At 43.9% G+C, this 19,051-nt stretch overlaps 2 protein-coding genes and 1 long non-coding RNA gene across 7 annotated transcripts in view; 1 reads left to right on the forward strand and 2 right to left on the reverse strand.

Annotated features, from left to right (window-relative positions):
• The window catches only part of ACMSD (aminocarboxymuconate semialdehyde decarboxylase), a 92,272-nt gene extending 88,987 nt beyond the window's left edge, over positions 1–3,285 (reverse strand). For 4 of the 5 annotated variants that reach the window (XM_030580877.1, XM_030580879.1, XM_030580874.1 and 1 more), the window contains exon 1: positions 3,216–3,284. The gene's annotated coding sequence lies outside the window, so the exon portion shown is untranslated. Of the gene's footprint in view, positions 1–3,215 lie in introns of all 5 variants that reach the window. The other variant, XM_030580875.1, reaches the window with a different exon arrangement.
• TMEM163 (transmembrane protein 163) overlaps positions 2,414–19,051 on the forward strand; it is a 171,518-nt gene continuing 154,880 nt past the window's right edge. The window contains exons 1-2 of the mRNA XM_030580880.1: positions 2,414–2,757; positions 8,613–8,732. Coding sequence (XP_030436740.1) covers positions 2,619–2,757; positions 8,613–8,732 — 259 coding nt within the window. The 5' untranslated portion in view covers positions 2,414–2,618. The remainder of the gene's footprint in view (positions 2,758–8,612; positions 8,733–19,051) is intronic.
• Positions 7,625–13,239, reverse strand: LOC115659999. The gene is made up of 3 exons (XR_004002687.1): positions 13,144–13,239; positions 10,791–10,796; positions 7,625–7,635 (listed from the first exon to the last, which is right to left on the reverse strand). It is a non-coding gene; the product is annotated as an uncharacterized LOC115659999 (long non-coding RNA).

Genomic DNA, 19,051 nt, shown 5'->3' on the forward strand with positions numbered 1-19,051 from the left:
AATCAGCTCGCATGCCACCTTTGGCACATGTGCTGTAGGTTGCCGAACCTTGCTCTATACACTAGTAAGGAGATGAGCATGTTACAGTTGTTGGAGGGCTCTATTTAGCAGTAACAGGGCTATAGGAAAGTCAGTCAACATTTTTTGTTTCTCTAATGAAAACTGGCCTACTCCCTTCCCCATACCAAACTTGTCACAAATAATTGTCAACAACTTAATTTTCTGTTTTTGGCTAAGATATTGATTAAAAAAATATTGAAAGTGAATTCAGGATTGTTAGCAAGCATTTTTGGCAAACAAATTTGTTAAATGACAATCTAAATGGCAACACAGTACTGCTTTCATGCTTGGCTCACCCTCTAGCCTGCTGGTCCAACAACTGCAGTAGAGGAGGAGATAGGTGGAAATCTGCAGGACCTCAAAATCCACCTCTTGGGGTGCAGAGTGGCAACAGCAGCAGCAAACCCTCAGGTCCGATCACATGCCAATGGCCACCACCTTCAGCCCAACAGACCATGGTGAAGTTAGCACAGCATCTGATCTCAGGGATGGGGCACCCATGGAGCCACAGCAGCTCATCCTCCCCTATGCAGCTCCCCCCGGATCAGATGAATCGCTACCAGCCTGGGGGAGAGATGCGCTCCCCAGCTAGGGTGACCTGATCCAGATGTTCTGATTTGATAGGGCCAGTCCTGATATTTGGGGCTTTGTCTTATATAGGCACCAATTACCCCAACCTAGTTGATCAGACAGCAAGTGTGAAAAATCAGGACGGGGGTTGGGGGAGGAATAGGAGCCTACATAAGAAAAAGACCCAAAAATTGGGACTGGCCCTATAAAAGTGGGACATCTGCTCACCCTACCCCAACCCCCTGTCCTGATTTTTCTCACACACTACCTGGCTATCCCCAGCCCAGTCCTGTGCAACCCTTCCAATCCTGGTTTTCACTTTCGTTCCTCAGCAGGCAGCCAGCCAGCCTCCCCTCCTGCCCCTAGCACCTCACCCAACCCAGCCCTGATGGAGGGGATGGGGGAGAGAAGGGTGCTCCGTGGGGGGGAAGAGAACCAGGGGGATACTCTATGGGGCAGGGGGCAGAATGGATGTTATGGGGGACAACAAAGGATACTGCCAGAGCCACTGAGCCTGCCTCACCTCACGCCAGGGGAAAGAGTCACACTCACAGATGAGTTCCTTCCCCCACCCCTTCCCAGCAGCCAATCCCCTCCCTCAGACTGTGCTGTATTCAGCTCTCTCTAGGACCCAGAAGCCCTGCTCTTACATGCTCCACTGCTTTCCATCTGTCCCGGCTCCCAGCAGAGCCGTGCCCTAGGCAGCTGCCTGTTCTGTCTATGGCTAAGGACAGCCCTGGGGGGCTGTAAGGGATGATGGAGGGGAGCATGTGGGGTGAGGAAGGGCAGGGCCTAGGTTAAGTTTGTGGAGGTTATGTGGGAAGGCATAGGGGGCTGTAGGGGATGATGTAGGTGAGGAAGGGCAGGGCCTAGGTTAGTTTGTGGAGGTTTTGTGGGAGGGCATAGAGGGCTGTAGGGGATGATGTAGAGGAGGGGAGCATATGGGGTGAGGAAGGGCAGGGCCTAGGTAAGTTTGTGGAGGTTATGTGGGAGGGCATGGGGGGCTGTAGGGGATGATGTAGGTGAGGAAGGGCAGGGCCTAGGTTAGTTTGTGGAGGTTTTGTGGGAGGGCATAGAGGGCTGTAGGGGATGATGTAGGGGAGGGGAGCATGTGGGGTGAGGAAGGGCCGGTTGTACAGATTATTTCCTCCTTGGCTAGCAGCAGTTGCTGTGAAATCCTCAGCAGTGGGTCCTTATTTTGCTAGTAAAAAAAATCACCTAAATCCTCTTGAGTTTGATCCCCCCTCCCCCCAAGAACGGCAGCTCCTAAACTCCCCTGCCCCCAAACCAAATCACAACAAGGAAACAGGAACCAAGAGCAGTGAAGCAAATTCCTGTAGCAGCTTCGAATCCAGGCTCTTGAGTTAGGGAATAACGCAGGGGAGCCTGGCTCTCTCACCTCACTCCTGCAGGCCCGGCGTTACAGCCTTAGACCAGCCCCGAGACCACCACCACCACCACCACCACCACCTACCTCCCCCTCTCCAGCGCCACCCCAGAAAACGCTGCCACAGAGAGGTGCCGAGTCCCAGCCGCACGTGGGACGCCCCAGCAACGTGTTGCTGTACCTGGGCTGCAAGAACCCCGTCCCCTAGGGTGTCCGTCCACCCTCCATACAGCCTGGGACCTGGCGGGGGCTCTGAGTACAGCCTCCCCCCACTAGCTGGGGGGGGTCACCCACTGCAGCTCCCTTGAGCTGAACTCCCCTCTGGGGCTGGGCGGGGCCTCTAATTGCAGCCCTCCCCCCAGCTGTTGGGGGAGGGGGGACTGCAATCAGACTGCGCCCCTCCCCCGAGGAGTCGGGAGGCTGTTTTGGTTCCCCACCTGCCCAGGGGCTGGCGAGGAGCCGCTGGAGGAGTTTGTTTGCCGTCTGTCCCTATCCCTCTGATGGTTTGAGCCCAGTCTCCTCCTCCCCCCGTGCTAGATGCTCCGCGCACTCCTCGCTGCCCTGCCGCGCTCTCCTACCGCCTTCTCCCACTCCGCGAGACATGGACCCGGCCAGCACCCCGGACCCCACCATCGTGCAGCCCCCCGGGACCACCCCGCCCTACCCCTCCCAGGACCAGCAGGAAGAACAGCTGCGGATCGGGGAAAGCGGACAGTTCAGTGAAGGGCTGGAGGACAGAGGTGAGCTCCGTCCCTACACCCTCGCCTCCCTCTCCCCACATTCTCCCTGAAATCACCCCGGCAGCCCCCCACCTACAGCACACACCCCTGCAACCCTAACACTCCCCCCAAAAAGCACACCCTGCGTCCCTCCCCCAAATCACTCCTCGCAGCCCCCATAATAAGCTCTCCCGTCCTAAATCACCCCACTGCAACCTTCCCCAAATGTAACTTTCTCCTAAATCACCCCCACGGGCACCTCTGCTGTCCCCCATTACCCCCTTTCAGTGCTCCATCGCTCCCCTACATTTCTCCCTAAGGCGTATCCCTCCCCCAGTCGCTCCCTGAAGCCCCTCTCACATTTGTTCTGCCACCATATGCCCCCTGCAGCCTCTTAGCGGTCCCTCCGACATCCCGTATTATCATAATTGCCCCGACACCTATCCTGACTCGCCCATTACAGATATCCAGCCACTTACCTTTCTTTAATAATCCCGGCCCATCCCTCAATGCACCTGCAACTCTTTTTTGCTTTCATCACCCCTGCAGCCCTTCTAGTACACACCCTATACCCCCTGCACCTTTCCCTTTAATCCTCCTCCTCAGCCCCTCCAGTAACTACCCCAACAGCCTGCCCCAGAAGCTTCCTAAGACCCACCCTATACACTCTTTCCTATGCCTTCCCCCATGCCACCACAGCCTCAAAACAGCACTTTTCCAGATGAGAGGCTGATAGCCTAAGTAGTTCACGGAGATTCTCAGATATATAGCCAGTCTAACTGCTTTCCACCAGAGAGTGGGGTGGGAGAATCCCCAAGGATGCAGTCAGAGCTAGGGAATCAGCCATGAGATGTCCCAGAGGCTGCAGACTAGAGGAATGGGAGAGGAGGGGAAGATCCTCAAAGAAGTAAATTAGTGATAAAAAGGGAGGGGTTCAATGAGGGGATTCCAAGGAGGGACAGTCAGTGCTGGGGTCTCTGCTAACCTACTTCCTACAGAAAGGCTGCTGTTTGCTGATGGGATTGAGCCCACTTAGTGCAGCAGCTACCAAGAGGCTCTCCAAGGGGCTTTGATGAGCCATGAGGTGGTGCTTAAATCTATAGTGCCCCCAAAGGTGCAAATCCCACCACTGCCAACATAAGGCATTCAAAAATCGTGAGCCAGCTCTCCCCCCAAATCATGAAATTTAAAAAATAATAGTGGTTGGTTTGTGTTTTTTACCTGCCCTCTTATTTGAATATCTGGGGAAAACTGCCAACCTCTAAACTGTGTGTGATCTTTACAGGTTCAAAATTCAACCTTAAATGCACATGCACAAATGCAGGCATCACTGCACTCCACTTACCCTTGCCTATCCCCTGGTTGTAGGAAGCTGCCATTTTATCCCTCTCTGTTCTCCTTCATCACTCTCCTGTCTCCTTCCATGCCCCAACTTGTGCTTCACTTGCATTCACTCGCTATGCTCCTACACAATCTATTGCCCCTCACCTTGCCCCTATATTTTCCTCTCATTCTCATCTTCTCCCTCTTCTAGTGTCCTAATTTTACTGTCTGCACCCCACATTCCCCTGCACCTCCTCAGTCCCCATCCTGTGCTCCACATTTCCCTGCATCTCCTTAGGCTTCCTCAGGCTGCCCATATTCCTGTTTCTCTTCACAATTCCTTTCCAGTTCCCTAGCCATAGAGTATAGGAGCGTGACTATCTTCCTTGAGATCCATCTGGGCTTCAGTCATACTGGGGAAAATATTGGAACTGGTGACCATCTTTACTGCCTTGCTTTCATGGCCAAAGGCTGATCCATGACTGACTCCTAGGTGCAACGATAATACAAATACATAATAAAATACTACTAATAATATGTAAAACTGGTAGACATCTTGACAGAGGGCAGCTTGTGGCTTTAGTTCCATTGGAAGTAATGGGAAACATCAGCCATTTTGACTAAGGTCAAAATGCAAAAGTTTGGCAGGAATTTGGAGCTCTAGAGAAACTTAAAATCTGCGACCCCCACCCTCTGTCATGAGGTTTGTGATAAAATGGTCAGAGCTGGAACCTTTAAAATCAAGGGAGATTTTGAGAAGAGATTTCCCAGCTAAATTGGCCTGTAGTAGGATTAAAGGAGAAAGAGTCCAGGAAGCTGTCTCACTGTCCCCAGTATTTCCAGGAAAAGTTTCAGTATAATTTTTTTAGTTTGTTTATAATATTGCTGAAATATTGCACTTTTTACAGTGGCTCTTTCCAATGAATCATATAGGTATGAATCTCTAATGCAGTTGGCTTCAGTAATTTTTCAAGTACTGTACTTCTAAGGATCCTTTTGCATTTTGTTAAATCAAAAAAGGTCACTGAAGTATTTGGAGGGAAAATGGTTCTTTAAGGGCTTTCCTTAGTTAATGAGAGTTTTTCCATGGACTCTGATTGATTTTGGATCAGGTCCTTGATTTAACATTGTAATCAGACAATAGGGTTTTATTTTTTTTCAGTTAACAAACCCAACAACAGAGAAATTCAAACGTGACATTTTAAAATGCTATTTTAGTAAAATTAAAAAAAAAACTTCTGTTAAATCAGCATGTGGTATCACTTCATAAACATCTTGTGTTCTGGAATTATTATTTAATGTAATAATTTTATGTGTTGTGAAATGTATATTTAGGTGGTGAAACATAATATAAAATGTACCAAATTCAATGCATTTAACAAATGCATTATCTTTACATTAGGGATATTTAGATGCTAAATCAAGTTATTGTTTGAGCAAAATTATTCAGCACCTCGGTTTCAGGGTGGAGAAATCTTATCAATAGATGCAAGTTCGTCATTTTGTAACAATGCAGGTCATATTTAAAGGTGGTTTAAAATGTGCCGTGGTCAGTTAAAATTAAACATTGTTTTGTAACATGCAGTGAAAAGATCAAAAGCTCTCCCTCATGAATCTGTTTGCTGTATGTAAATTAATGAGCTAATGTTTTTTGTAAAAGGATTTTCATGCTATGTGTTTGGTAGCTGCATGAATATGTGTTTGCATGCAGTCCCCTAGGACTCATTAAAATGAGATGATGCTTCTTGTGGGGGAAAATTGTAAATAAATAAAAGTAGGTGACTTATTTTAGGGAGGAGGAAAAAAAGTTACATCCTTCTAACCAAGAATATTTCAATCATTTTTAACATACACGTTACAGTGTAGCTCTCATAGCTAGAGTGCTTTGATTTTATGAAATTAAGGCGCTGAATCTTATGCAGTGGGGAATCACTCTTGGCACTTGAATTACAATTAGCAATAAAAAGGGGCTAGCTGTGAATGTGTTTCCTTTTATTTAGCTAAGAGTCTATATGATTCATAAACCTCTATTGTATGCCTTGGTCTTCATGGCAGCAGCTGTCTGTTACCTGGGAATTGGATGATGTATTTAAAGAAAGAAACAAGCAGGAATGAATGTGTCATTCTACCTGATGTTTGTTTCACCTCAGAGCCAAAATCAGCCAAAAGCTTTACATCTGGACAGAATTTGGACCTTAAAGGAGAATCCTTAAATGCTGCTAGAAAAAAGAATGCCAACAAACAAGGAGAGATGTTCTCTCTGTGGTTATACAATTAGAATAATGAAATCTTATCTTTATCTCTAGACCTGTTTTTAGGTGTTAGCCTCATAAAAGCCACCATTGAAATTGTGCACATTTGTTGGCAGTGGCAGCAGACAGGTCTAGTACTGAATGGATATAGGAGGAATTACCTTCTAAACTGCTTGCAATGGTCCTTTTAGTGAGAAGTGTGTATTGTTGCTACCCATCCCAGACCTGTTCTGTGAACATACAGAGGAATCAAAGCATTGAGGGCTATCAATTTGGTAATTCGAAAAGCATTAAATGTGTGTTGAAAATAAATCCAATTTAAACATAAAAATTAAGAAATAGGATCTCTTATTATAGGACCAAATTCTTCTCTTACATATAAGAGTGCGGCTCCTCTTGAAGTTAATTAGTTTCATGTATGTAACTGAGGCAAAATTTGGCACAAAGAATTTAATAATTATGTGTGAAAACTCTGTACAAACATTAAGTAATTAATCCTTATAACACCCTTGTGAGGTATCCTAGGCAAATATTATCCCTGTTTACCAATGGGGAAATTGAGGCAGTGGGGTTAAGTGATTTTCCCAAGAGCACAAAATGAGTTATTAATAGGAATTTAGTTCTAATCCTAGTTCTAATGCCCAACCCCGTTTTCAAGCCATCTATGCTGCTTCTAATGTTTATAATGCACTAGCTTTACAAATTCAGAGCCTACAGTAGTTTCCGTTTTCAAACATGTGTGTTTTCTGAAAAAGTGACAGACATCCTGGAAGATTCACTGGAGAAGACTGACTGGATTTTACATTTGTTAAACAAAATATTCCAGAGATCATGAGTGAAACAGATTTGGATCAGATTTTACAGTTTCTGGTGAAAGGAAATATATATAAAAAAATTTAATTAAATGTATATCATAATTAGGGCTAAAAGAAGATGAGAGGAGAGAAGGAGCAGAAGACTATCGCTATTTTTCTGATATTTAAATTGAATTGTTAGCTGGGGATTAGGATGGGGAAAACAGGGGAGGGTTCCATAGTTGGAAAGCATGGTGAAAGACCAAAAAAAATTTTAAAAAATTGGTTAGGACCTAGGACCCAATTCTACACCCACTGCACTGATTTCAGGAAGAGCAGGATCAAGCCCTAAATTCCTCTCTCATGTCCCTCTATGTGGGGATTGTATGCCTTTGCAGGAGGATCGATGTTATGCTCTAACAGAGAGACAAGGTGGTGGGTGAGGTAATATCTTTTATTGGACCAACTTCTGTTGATGAGAGAGACAAGTTTTTTGAGCTACATATGGCTCTTCCTCAGGTCTAATAGGTCTTTTTCATCTCTAAGTCTTTTTCATCATCCTCCTAAAATACATATGTTCCTGCTTTGATACTCCATTTGAGTATTGTATTTTAATGGATCAGCAAGTTAACTTCTCAGGTGTGTGAGCCTGGTGAACTTAACACTCCAACACAATTTTTTTTCCTGTGTTCTTATAGTTCTCTTCTGGACTAGGGTGACCAGATGTCCCAATTTTATAGGGACAGTCCTGATATTTGGGGCTTTTTTCTGTTTGGGGTCCTATTACCCCCACCCCCATCCCGATTTTTTACACGTGCTGACTGGTCACCCTATCTGGAACTAAGGCCAAATCCTGAATCATTGAAGTCAATTAAAGTTTTATCATTGACCTAAATAGGTGCTGGATCAAGTCCCTCATGTGTACCTGTATCAGTGTCTACATGGGGATAAAAACCCCATGGCTGGCATGGGCACTGCGGCTGAAAAATTTCTGTGTAGACACGGGGGCTTGGGCTGGAGCCTGAGTTCTAAGGCTCTGTGAGGGTGGCGGGTCCCAGAGCTTGGACTCCAGCCCTAACCTGACTGTCTACCTAGCAATTTTTAGCCCTGCAGCTTGAGCTCCACAAGCTCAATTCAGCTGACCTGGGCCAGCTGTGGCCATGCTCATGGGGCTTTTATCCCCATATAGACATACCCAGTGAAATTACTGTGAACCTTCCTTTAGTTGCCTGAAGATAGCAGGGCTCTTCTGGGGTGAAGATTGCAGTTAATAATCTGTCAGGTGAAATGCAAACATTAGAGCCAAAACATGTTCTCCTTGCTCACTCAAGCACTCTTATTAGCTTCATTCACCCGAATTCAGTGAGGTGAGTAGAATTAGGCTCATAATGTACCATATACGAGATATACAATTATCTGTTTGGTCCTGAATTGACACAGATGTGTTTTTCAATTTTTAAAAGGAGTAATGTAATGTTCACACCACTTTGTGTATTGCCTTTATCAGGTTTACTAGAAAGCAGTACAAGGCTAAAACCTCATGAAGCTCAGAGCTACAGAAAGAAGGCGTTGTGGGTTTCATGGGTCTCCATCGTTGTCACACTGGCTCTTGCAGTGGCTGCCTTCAGTGAGTATTGGGAATATTTTAAACTCTTTAAGCCTTTTTTTTGGCTTTCAGAATTTCTCAAAAACCTACAAGATGCGTTGTGCTTTTATATCTATATTACTGGTGGAGTGATTTCTTTGTAGATTGCTTGGGTCTGCATGGTGCTTATAAATTAGTAAAACAGCTTTTTCTTTTTTTTTCTTCAGCAGAGAGGGTTGCTGAGGGTAGGAAGATATAGGATATTTTGATTTCTGGTAGCATTTGTGCATGTGAAAAACTGTTCATTTTTCAGACTAGTCTTAAAAAAAATCATTATACCGTGGATTGCTTTCAACCAAGTAGTTCAAACATGAGAAGTCTAGACCTACCTGAGGCTTATATTTGGAATGCTGTGAAGATAGAAGATGAAATGTAGTGGGAAGATGTATAATTTCTCTTAGGCTGGCAAATACCCTAACACAAAGCTAATTTTTGGGAGTGAAATCCCAATCTTTTTAATAAGTCTGTCTTCCTGGAGGCAAATTTAATGACATCTATCTGGTAATCATTTTCATATGGAGAATTAAAAAATAATTCAACATTTTCATTGTGTGAAAAACGGGGTTATAGGTTATTTTTTCAAATTTGTGCCGAGTAAAAGTGTCTTTATTTCACTGCACTAAACAGCACTTTTTTCTGTTTTAAAATAACACATTTTCTGTCAGTTTATTATCCTAATAATACAATGATCTTTATTTAATTTGATGGATAAAACAAGACCCATCATGGGACCTGAATTTTGCAGTGAATTTAAAAAAAAAGTTAATTCCCTTTGTTTGTTTATTTAGAGCCCAGAATGTTTACTGCTCATTAAAAAGGATAAGCTCCATGCTTCTAGCTAGGAGACAAGAGGCTTCTGAGATCCTCAGAATGTCATCCTTCATTTTGGAAAAGACAGACTTGTATTTTCTGGGAGCTGCAGCAGCATGTGTTTTATTATTCCAATCTGTAATATTGGACCTGCTGCTGGAAGTTGGTGTCAGCTCCCAAGAGGGATTATTAGAATCTGACCAAATGGTCTCTGCAAAATTCAGCATATATTACTTGAAGCTATTTATATGAAAAACAAGTACAATAGTTTGACTTAAAAGAAAAAAAAAGAGAAGGAACATTTAAAAGCAGCATCTAATGCATTATAGAATATAAACATTTTATGAGAAAGGAGGACAGCTGAGTTTACATTTTGTTCTGCTTCATGAAAATTCAGTAATTTCTTTTTCATACTGGCACTGTAAGAACAAGATTGATTATCGTCCCTTCCAAAGAGTTTTGTTATGCAAGTTTTATAAAGATAATAGATCAGGTGATATATATGAATTGTGATTATTCAGACTTACTTATATTATAGCTAATAAAGCTAATAACATTATTTTTAGTCACTTGTTTTCAGATATTTAATTTAATGTTAGGAAATACCAAGAAGTTTTTTGTTTCACTGAAAACAGCTTTCATTTATCAAAGTCACAAGACATTAATAAGTACAAAAACAGATTAGTATAAATATTTATTTTTCTGTGAAATATTATTTTTAAAGTTAGTCTGGATAATTAGATTATTTGAAAATCTTACCTGGTCATTATTATTATCATTTATTCTTTGTATTATGGTGGAGTAGGATGTGAAAGCTGGGTATGATTATGATGGTGGGACTCTGTCCAAGACGAGCAGATGATAGGATGACAGAGAAAATAATGCAAACACACCTATTCAATGTGGGGGATTGAGGTGGTGACATAACACTAAAATGGAGTTTACCATAAAGGACGAAGTCTCGTCTAATCACCTGTCTAACCAGTCATCTCCTTTATTTACTTTGCAAAATATTTAATGATGCATAAATGAGGCCTTGATCCTGCAAATAAGCACCTGCTTAATGTCTCATGTGCAAAGCAGGTGAGTAAATGTTTACAGGATTGGAGTCTTAAAGTGTAAGCTTTTCAGGGCATTCATTTCACATAGTCACTGAGCAGCTGTCTTTAGGAACATACATGTAAGAGTGATTTAAAAAAAAAAAAGAAATACAGTAACTCCTCACCTAACGTCTTCCTGCTTAATGTTGTTTCAAAGTTACGTCGCTGCTCTGTTAGGGAACATGCTCGTTTAACGTTGTGCAATGCTTGCTTATAACATCATTTGGCTGCTTGCTCTGTCCACTGCTTGTAAGATTCTGTAGAAGAGCAGCAACTTTCTAAGGGAGCTTTGCACAAGTTCCTCTTCTCCGCCTCCTGTGCATCCCTCCCATCACTTCCCCTGCCACCAAACAGCTGTTTGGCGGCGCTTAGGACTTTCTGGGAGGGTGGGAGAGGAGTGAGGAAGCGTCGTGTCTCTGCTCCTCTCCCTCCTTCCCTCCCAGAAAGTCCTGAGTGCTGGGAGGGAGGGGGAAGAGCGGGCATGCGGCGTACTCCGGAGGGGAGGTGGGGTGAGCGTGGGAAGAGGTGGGCCTGGAGCATCCCCTGGCAAAGTTGGCACCTGTTCTTCTGGAGGGAAGCTGCTGCTGCTGCTGCGCAAGGTGCTTCCTTGCCTGCAGCAGTCTGTGCCTGTGTAGGGTAAGCCATGGGCACCTCCCAACCACAGTACAGTACAGTACTGTACAGTATATAATGTCTTTTTGTCTGCCCCCAAAAAATTTCCTTGGAACCTAAACCCCCGCATTTACATTAAATCTTATGGGAAAATTGGATTAGTTTAACATCATTTCACTTAAAGTTGCATTTTTCAGGAATATTACTACAACGTTAAGTGAGGAGCTACTGTATAAAAGAAGCTATGTTAAATATTCAGCACACACCTAATCTCAGGAAAAGACTTAAAACTGTAATGACATAATTGTTATAGACTATACCAAATGGTTACACCATTCATCTTCATAGTGAAGTTGGGTACCCTACAATGAATGAACAATGGGTCACTTTTTGTGTAATATATTGTTAACATGTTAATTAAGGACCACCTCCATGCCCCTACACTTGAATTCATTGGGACTGTAGACAAGAATAGGGAGAGGAGAATTTACCCCCACATATTATAAACACAATTAATTATTCATAGACTACTTGGTCTTAACAGAGTGGTAATTGTATTTATGCTCAATAACAGTTAATAATTACAGATATATTGATTATGTCCAACTTATTTTAGGTGTTTGGAATACATCTTTCATCATGGTATCTAGATGCCAAATTTGTTAAGAATTAAAAGCAGCTGCAGTGCAAAACTTGACATTTAAACATTCACAGAGATTTAATGATCAATTGTCAAATAATTAACATGTAACAATGTATTATTAGAGCCTTTTATATTCTTACTATTAAGTGTCTTTTGAACTCTGAGTGATTGACTGTTCCATATGGTCCTTTACAATTTCTTAATTTTGATTGCAGTTTCAGCAGTTGACCATCTCATTAAAGTCTCCCATGTTATATCATTAATTATCTGCTCTTTTTCATTTATGTTTTTTTTTTGTTGTCAGCTTGTTCCTCTAGCCGAGGGTTCTCAAATTTAATTGCACCATGACCCCCTTCTGACAACAAAAATTACTACATGACCCCAGTAGGGGGATCCGAAGCTTGAACCCCTCCCAAGCCCTGCCACCCCGGTGGAGGGGCCAAAGCCTGAGGGGACAAAGCTGAAGCCCAAGGCCTTCAGCTCCAGGCAAGGGGCCTGTAACCTGAGCCCTGCCACACAGAGCTGGAGCCTTCAGGTTTTGGCCCTGGGCAGTGGGGCTCCAGCTTTGGCTTTGGCTCCGGGCCCCAGCAAGTCTTACCCAGCCCTTGCGACCCCATTAAAACAGGGTTGCGACCCACTTTGGGGTCCCAACCCACAGTTTGAGAACCACTGCTCTAGCCAATCGCTGAGTTAGGAGACATGCCAGGTGATCAAAAAGTTGCTGCCTGTTTGATATAAATGACCAGTTGTCAGTTTAGTCATCTGACTCTGACAGTCCTTCGCAAACACCTGCTATTTCCTCCTCACTATTTCCTCACAACCCATTCAAACTATTTTTTTTGATAAGAACAGATTTAAAAGTTTATTAGAAAATATTTAAAAATAAACGATACAGAGAGTTTGAAAAGTCAGTTATTGATCATCGGGGGTAGCATACAGAGTATAGGGGGATGCTAGTAGTTAGGCATTGAACAGCACATAGCATATACAGTCTGCCATGTTCCCAGTGCGGGGTGTACGGTGGGTGAGATCAAGATACAGTCAGGAAGCAGTGGGGGTACATCGCTCATACATACAGGTTACAGACAGTCATGGGTAAAGATAAGCGGGCTGGGTAATGGGGATAGGATGACCCTCACATGGTGGAGTTCGGTTTGGTGGGTTCAGGGCTCAAGGGATAAAGTCCAGCAGGGGAGGTCCACAAGTTTCCTCCCCCTCGTGGGTTCACAAAGTCATGCCGGCTCACACTTGGTATTGGCGGTGGCCGGTGATGTGCTCTGTGTAAATGTCTCTAGACCATCGAATAGTGTCTGAGACCATTAGGCATCTCATGAGCCGCGCGTAGCGACGGCCCACCCCACAGGTGCGAAGTACATGTTCATTACAGGGGTCCCAGGCACCCAGGGCCTCAACGATCAGAGCGTCAGTGTAGACCTCATAGCCCTTTGTCCGCAGGGTGTCCGCCAAGGGAGCGTATTTTTCAAGTTTGCGGGCTTGGACTTCATGGAAGGCCGGGGTCCTGTTCTTGAACGGGATCGTCACATCGACGAGGATGATCTTTTTCCGATCCTCGTCCGTGACGACGATGTCCGGGCGCCGTGGGCTGTCGGTGTCGGGGATGGTGTGGTTGACAGCGATCTCTCCCAGGTACGGGGCAATGGCCTTCACTAGGCGGTCCTGGACAGCATTGTGGTGCAGCTGCCAGGCTCTGGCATGGGGCCTGCAGCTGCACAGGACGTGGGGCAGGGTCTCCATGGCATACCCACACTTTCTGCAGCGCTTGTCCCGGTTCCCGTGGCGGACGGCTCCATTGAGCGGGACACAGTTCAGTTGGGCGCGGTGTATGAACCGCCAGTTGGCGAATCGGGTGAAGATGCCCGCAGGGAGGAAGTGGTTGCTGGAGTCCCACTTGCTGGTGACCTGGAAGGCCTTGCCCTGGTCCGTTTTTTTCCTCAGGGTGTCCACGTAGGGTGCGTGGACGGCAGCATTCAGGGACTTCTCCAGCACGCCGCTGGCTCCGGGGCTGATGATGGTGTTGCCCTCCATTTCGATCCGTGGCACCAGGACTCCCAGCTCCCGCCGTTCCTCACTCCACACCCAGTGGCAGCCCAGTCGCTTTCCCAGTCGGCGCATGGCGTTGCGGGCGCGGGTCCATAGTGAGGCCATGTCGCCCCTGTCCCAGGCGAATTCGCTGTCCAGGGAGCCGCTCAGGAAGGTGGCTACATCTTGGTCGTACTTGTTTATAAACGCAAAGTGTTGGCTATACGGACCTGATCTTCAGTTTCAGTGAGGAACAATCTTGTGAACCTGCTCTGCTAGATGTTTGATAGCTGTCAGACTGCATTGCCTGCCTGCCTGCCTTCTGACTACTTCCTTTTGATTTGTCATTAAGTTCTTCCTGTACCCTTCTCTTTCAGTCTTCATATTATTTCCTCCTCCCCCTTGGAGTCCTGTACATTCTTATTACACCACTACTGCAGTAGCACATAAAAAACCTGTTAGAGAGGAGGACCAGCAATGAGACTGCATGAGACCTGCATCTTTAAAAATAGAAACATTAGAAGGATAATAAAAAATTTGGAAGGGGTGTGTGTGTGTATTTGGAGGGAGGGGGTGGAAGCTGAAATTTTTTGCCTTCATGCTTACAGTGGTTGCAACTAAAATAATCACTAATTTTGCTTTACAATCCCCATCTTGTGGTGCTGCAATGCAGTCCCCATCCATCCATCCATTAATCCAGGATTAGCTAGAGCTGCATTCAGAACTAATTTTGCAACTCCTTAATCAGCTGGAATGGTCACTGTGTGATGTGAGACATTCCTTTTCAATGGGCTGAGCTGCTTGTTCCTGTATAATTTGCAATACGATAGTATTCTTAAAGGAGGTTGATAAATCTGACACTAATGGTGATAAGCATGTGCAAAGAAGATACTTTTAGGGAAGGAGATTGTCAGCAGGGGCTTAGAAGCTGGGCTGCATCATGCTAAGCTATCTTTGTGCCAGGCTTATTGTTGAAAGGGCAGTGGGCATGGCCAAAATTCACATATAGATTGTAGTGCTGTGAGAAAAGACATTGGAAATCCTATGGACCATTGGCATAAAGGAATAATCTTTGTACATCTCCACAGTACCCTGCTTCCACTCTTCAGCATCATGTCTTGCTCATTTGCTATGTTGCTATTGGGTCCTGATGTTATCTGCATTAATTTGATCCCTCTGATAGGGTTTTTAGGCTGTGAATCGTGAGTTAATGCACAGTGATTTATAATATTTAAAACGAGAGATATAAAACTCTAGTAATGGCATAACAGATGTGTAATGGTGTAGCATAGGTACCTTGTGAAGAATGAATTGTTGAAGTCACAGCAAGTTGCCACTGAAAATCCAGCTAGATAGCTGAAAGAAGGAAGCTGCATCGGTCTGAGCATGTTTGGTTTCATCTGGTTAGAAGAGCTAAACAGGGTTTGGCCTGGTCCTTGGGTGGAAGTCTTCCTAGGGAAAAATGATTTGGTTGAATATGCTTATCTTTTGTGTACCTGACAGCTGAAAAATAAGAATGACAGTAGAAGCAGCTTTTTCCTTTAGCTCAAAGAGTAGTTCCACTGTTGTCAGATGCAAAAATGTCCTACTCTTGACGATTGTTCAGAAGCTTCAGCTACTGCAGAATGCAGCTTCCTGCCTCTGAGCTCTGTGCAGGCCACTGCAGTCCAATTGGTTCTGGGTGCAGTTGAAGGTGTTGGTTCTAAGAGTAGAGCTATAAAAGCCTTGAGTGCCCATAAGACTTTATAGACTTTAATTAGGGTGTCCATATTTCCCGTTTTGGCCGGGACAGTCCCTTTTTTTAAGCCGTCTCCTGGCCATCCCGACTGTTTTTTCCTGAAGGAAGGCATTTGTCCCATTTTTGCTGTTGCCGACTTGATCAGTTGGCAAGAGCAAACAGGACAAATGCCCACTTTTGTCCAAAAAGTGGAGTGTTGTGTGGAAGAACATGCAGGGTGAGTGTGAGTGGAGATGCCAGCAAGCCCCCTCTCCCCATTACAGCATGTGGGTCAGGGGCCAGGCAGGGCTCTAGTGACTGGCAACAGCTTCCTAAGGGGGCTCCCGCAGGGTTCCAGCGATGGGCAACAGCCTTGCTGGGAGGGGCAGGGGCTTGGGCGAGTGGCTGGAGATCTCCTGTTTTCTCTTTGGGAAATATGGTCACCCTACATTTAATTTATAAAACTCTTAATATCAATGAAGCTGTCATAAACGGATAGTTAAGAGTTAATAGAACAGAAGTACTTCATGTCTCTTTTGCCTGTAAAGGGTTAACAAGATCAGTGAGCCTGGCTGTCACCTGACCAGAGGACCAATCAGGGGACAGGATACTTTCAAATCTTGAGGGAGGGAAGTTTTTGTGTGTGCTATTAGTTTTTGGTGGTTGTTCTCTCTGGGTTCTGAGAGTGATCAGACATGCAACCAGGTTTCTCTCCAATCTCTCTGATACAGGTTCTTATAGATTCAAAATAGTAAGTATAGGTGATAAGGCTAGTTAGGCTTTTGTTTGTTTTCTGTATTTGCAAATTTGTATTTGGCTGGGAAGAGTTCAAATGTGTATTTGGCTGGAAGGAGTTCAAATTTGTATTTTGCTGAAAGGATTTTAATTTGTACTTGTATACTTAGGCTGGGAGGGTATTCCCAGTGTCTATAGCTGAAAGACCCTGTAACATATTCCATCTTAAATTTACAAAGATAATTTTTACTGTTTTTTCTTTCTTTAATTAAAAGCTTTTCTTGTTTAAGAACCTGATTGTTTTTTTATTCTGGTGAGACCCCAGGGGACTGGGTCTGGATCCACCAGGGAGTTGGTGGGGAGAAAGGAGGGAAGGGGGAAAGAGAGGTTAATTTTCTCTCTTGTGTTAGGATTACTGTCTCTCTCAGGGAGAGTCTGGGAGGGGGAGAGAGAAGGAGGGGGGAAGGTGAATTTTCCTCTCTGTTTTAAGATTCAAGGAGTTTGAATCACAGTGATCTTCCAGGGTAACCCAGGGAGGGGAAGTCTGGGAGAGGCAACGGTGAGGGAAAGGGTTTACTTTCCTTGTGTTAAGATCCAGAGGGACTGGGTCTTGGGGGTCCCCGGGCAAGGTTTTGGGGGGACCGGAGTGTACCAGGCACTGGAATTCCTGGTTGGTGGCAGCGCTACAAGTACTAAGCTGGTAATTGAGCTTAGAGGAATTCATGCTGGTACCCCATCTTTTGGACGCTAAGGTTCAGAATGAGGAAATTATACCATGACAGAAGCCTTAACGTGCAAATCTACAAGGCCCTTAGTGTCTGGAGACCAGACAGTTTCCATACTACTCATGCCATTGTGCAATTTGTTTTTCTGGAATGCTCTTGTTTCCATTGTAGACCAATCAGTGCCAGATAAATATATTCACTCTGCCTTTCTCTTCATTTTTTATTTTGGATGGGAGTGGGTTCAGTTTGTCAAGAGCTGGTTTTAATTTTTGTAGTATATTCCCAGAAATTGATCCTGCGCACAGTACAAATAAGTAAGTAAAATTAGGTTCATTTTTTTCCCAAAATACTTATAGAATCTGTATTTTAAAAATTATTTTACTCATAATTGTTTCTTGCCTTTTAAATAATAATGCATTGCATTAACATAGTGTTTTTTACCTAGAGATTTGATTGCGCAAACAACAAGAATGTCAAAGTTGTTATTTCATAACAACAACTGCAACTTGGCCATCTTGTGTGAATTTCATCTCGGATGTAACTCAGCTGATATTATTCACTAAGGAGTTGCCCCATTGTAGGTGCACATTAAGCCATGAACCTTAGTTATGTAGGAACAGGAAATACTATTTTGTAATGAGACTGTGGCTGTGGAAAACAAATAGCTTTTTCCCTTCCGTTCTGTGCTATTCAAATCTCATTCCTAAAAGTGCACAAATACAGATTTTTGTGGTAATAGCTTAATTCCTGCCAAGCAGACCAAGATCTTTTAGAATATCATCAAAGCCAGAAAACACAACTCTCATTTTAGCCGGCGTGCGTTTGTCTAATTTTGTCTTATGATTCAAAGAATGTCGTCTGTTAATTTGTCTTCCTGATTAGATTAGCCAAGACTGTTATAATAAACAGAGCAGAGATATTAATACATAAATGTAATGTATAGTCAAAATTCTGAAGTTGAAGCTCCCTTTGCAGACAAGGACTGAATAAGGATTTAGGGATTTGGCATTGTAGAAACAGCTATAAAATAAAGTATAACTGATAACACATCCTCTGAGGTCCTTCACTGGTAATCATCCAATCCAGTTTGTGAAATGTTCTGCTATTCTGAGAAGTCAAATTCTATTTGAGAAGTTCTTTGCATGTGACCTTAATAGAGGTAATTCTGCAGCTGGTAGGATTTTTATCAGACTAGGCTGTTGATATAGGATTTCATAGATTAGCTCCAGTACTGTATGTAAATATGAAAGAAACTGACATGCATATGTTACTGTATCAGAGCATTCTGAGTTTCCACATTGAATAGTGAAAATTACATAGACAATGTGAGCTTTCATACATTTGTATTAGAGACGGGCCCAAACTAAACCCCTCATTCTAAATACCCTCAAATTTCAGGATAGTTCAGAGCTGAGTAGAACTTCACTCCCTCCCAACCATGTAAAAGTTAAAAAGTGATCAGAAATCCCTTCTGAGTGTTTAAACATCTGATTTTACATATTGCAGAGGACATTTAATTACACCTACAATAAAAAGACAGAGGTGCTAGTCTCTCAAAAGTATCAATGAAATAGCAAAATTAAACTCCAAGGGCTAAATTCTACTGCGGGTGATACCTATGCAACCCCACTGGCCTCAATGTGGTTGCGTTGGTGTAACTATGAGTGTAATTTGGCCCCACCATATTATATGAAGGGTTTAAAGGACAAACCAATGACATGTACAGCTCCAGCAGAAGATGGCCTTACAATATAGTGAGGCCTTTTTTAGTAACAGCAAAATATGGTTTTCACTCATGTGAAAATAAAATGACAGGCCAGTAATGGCCCTCTGCCCTTACGCATACAAAACTCTACGCGACTTTAGCTGAAGAAGACAAAATGTGTAAATATGTAACACATCAGGCAACCTTCTTGAAG

Source organism: Gopherus evgoodei, chromosome 11, assembly GCF_007399415.2.
Source record: "Gopherus evgoodei ecotype Sinaloan lineage chromosome 11, rGopEvg1_v1.p, whole genome shotgun sequence".
NCBI classification, from domain to species: domain Eukaryota; kingdom Metazoa; phylum Chordata; order Testudines; family Testudinidae; genus Gopherus; species Gopherus evgoodei.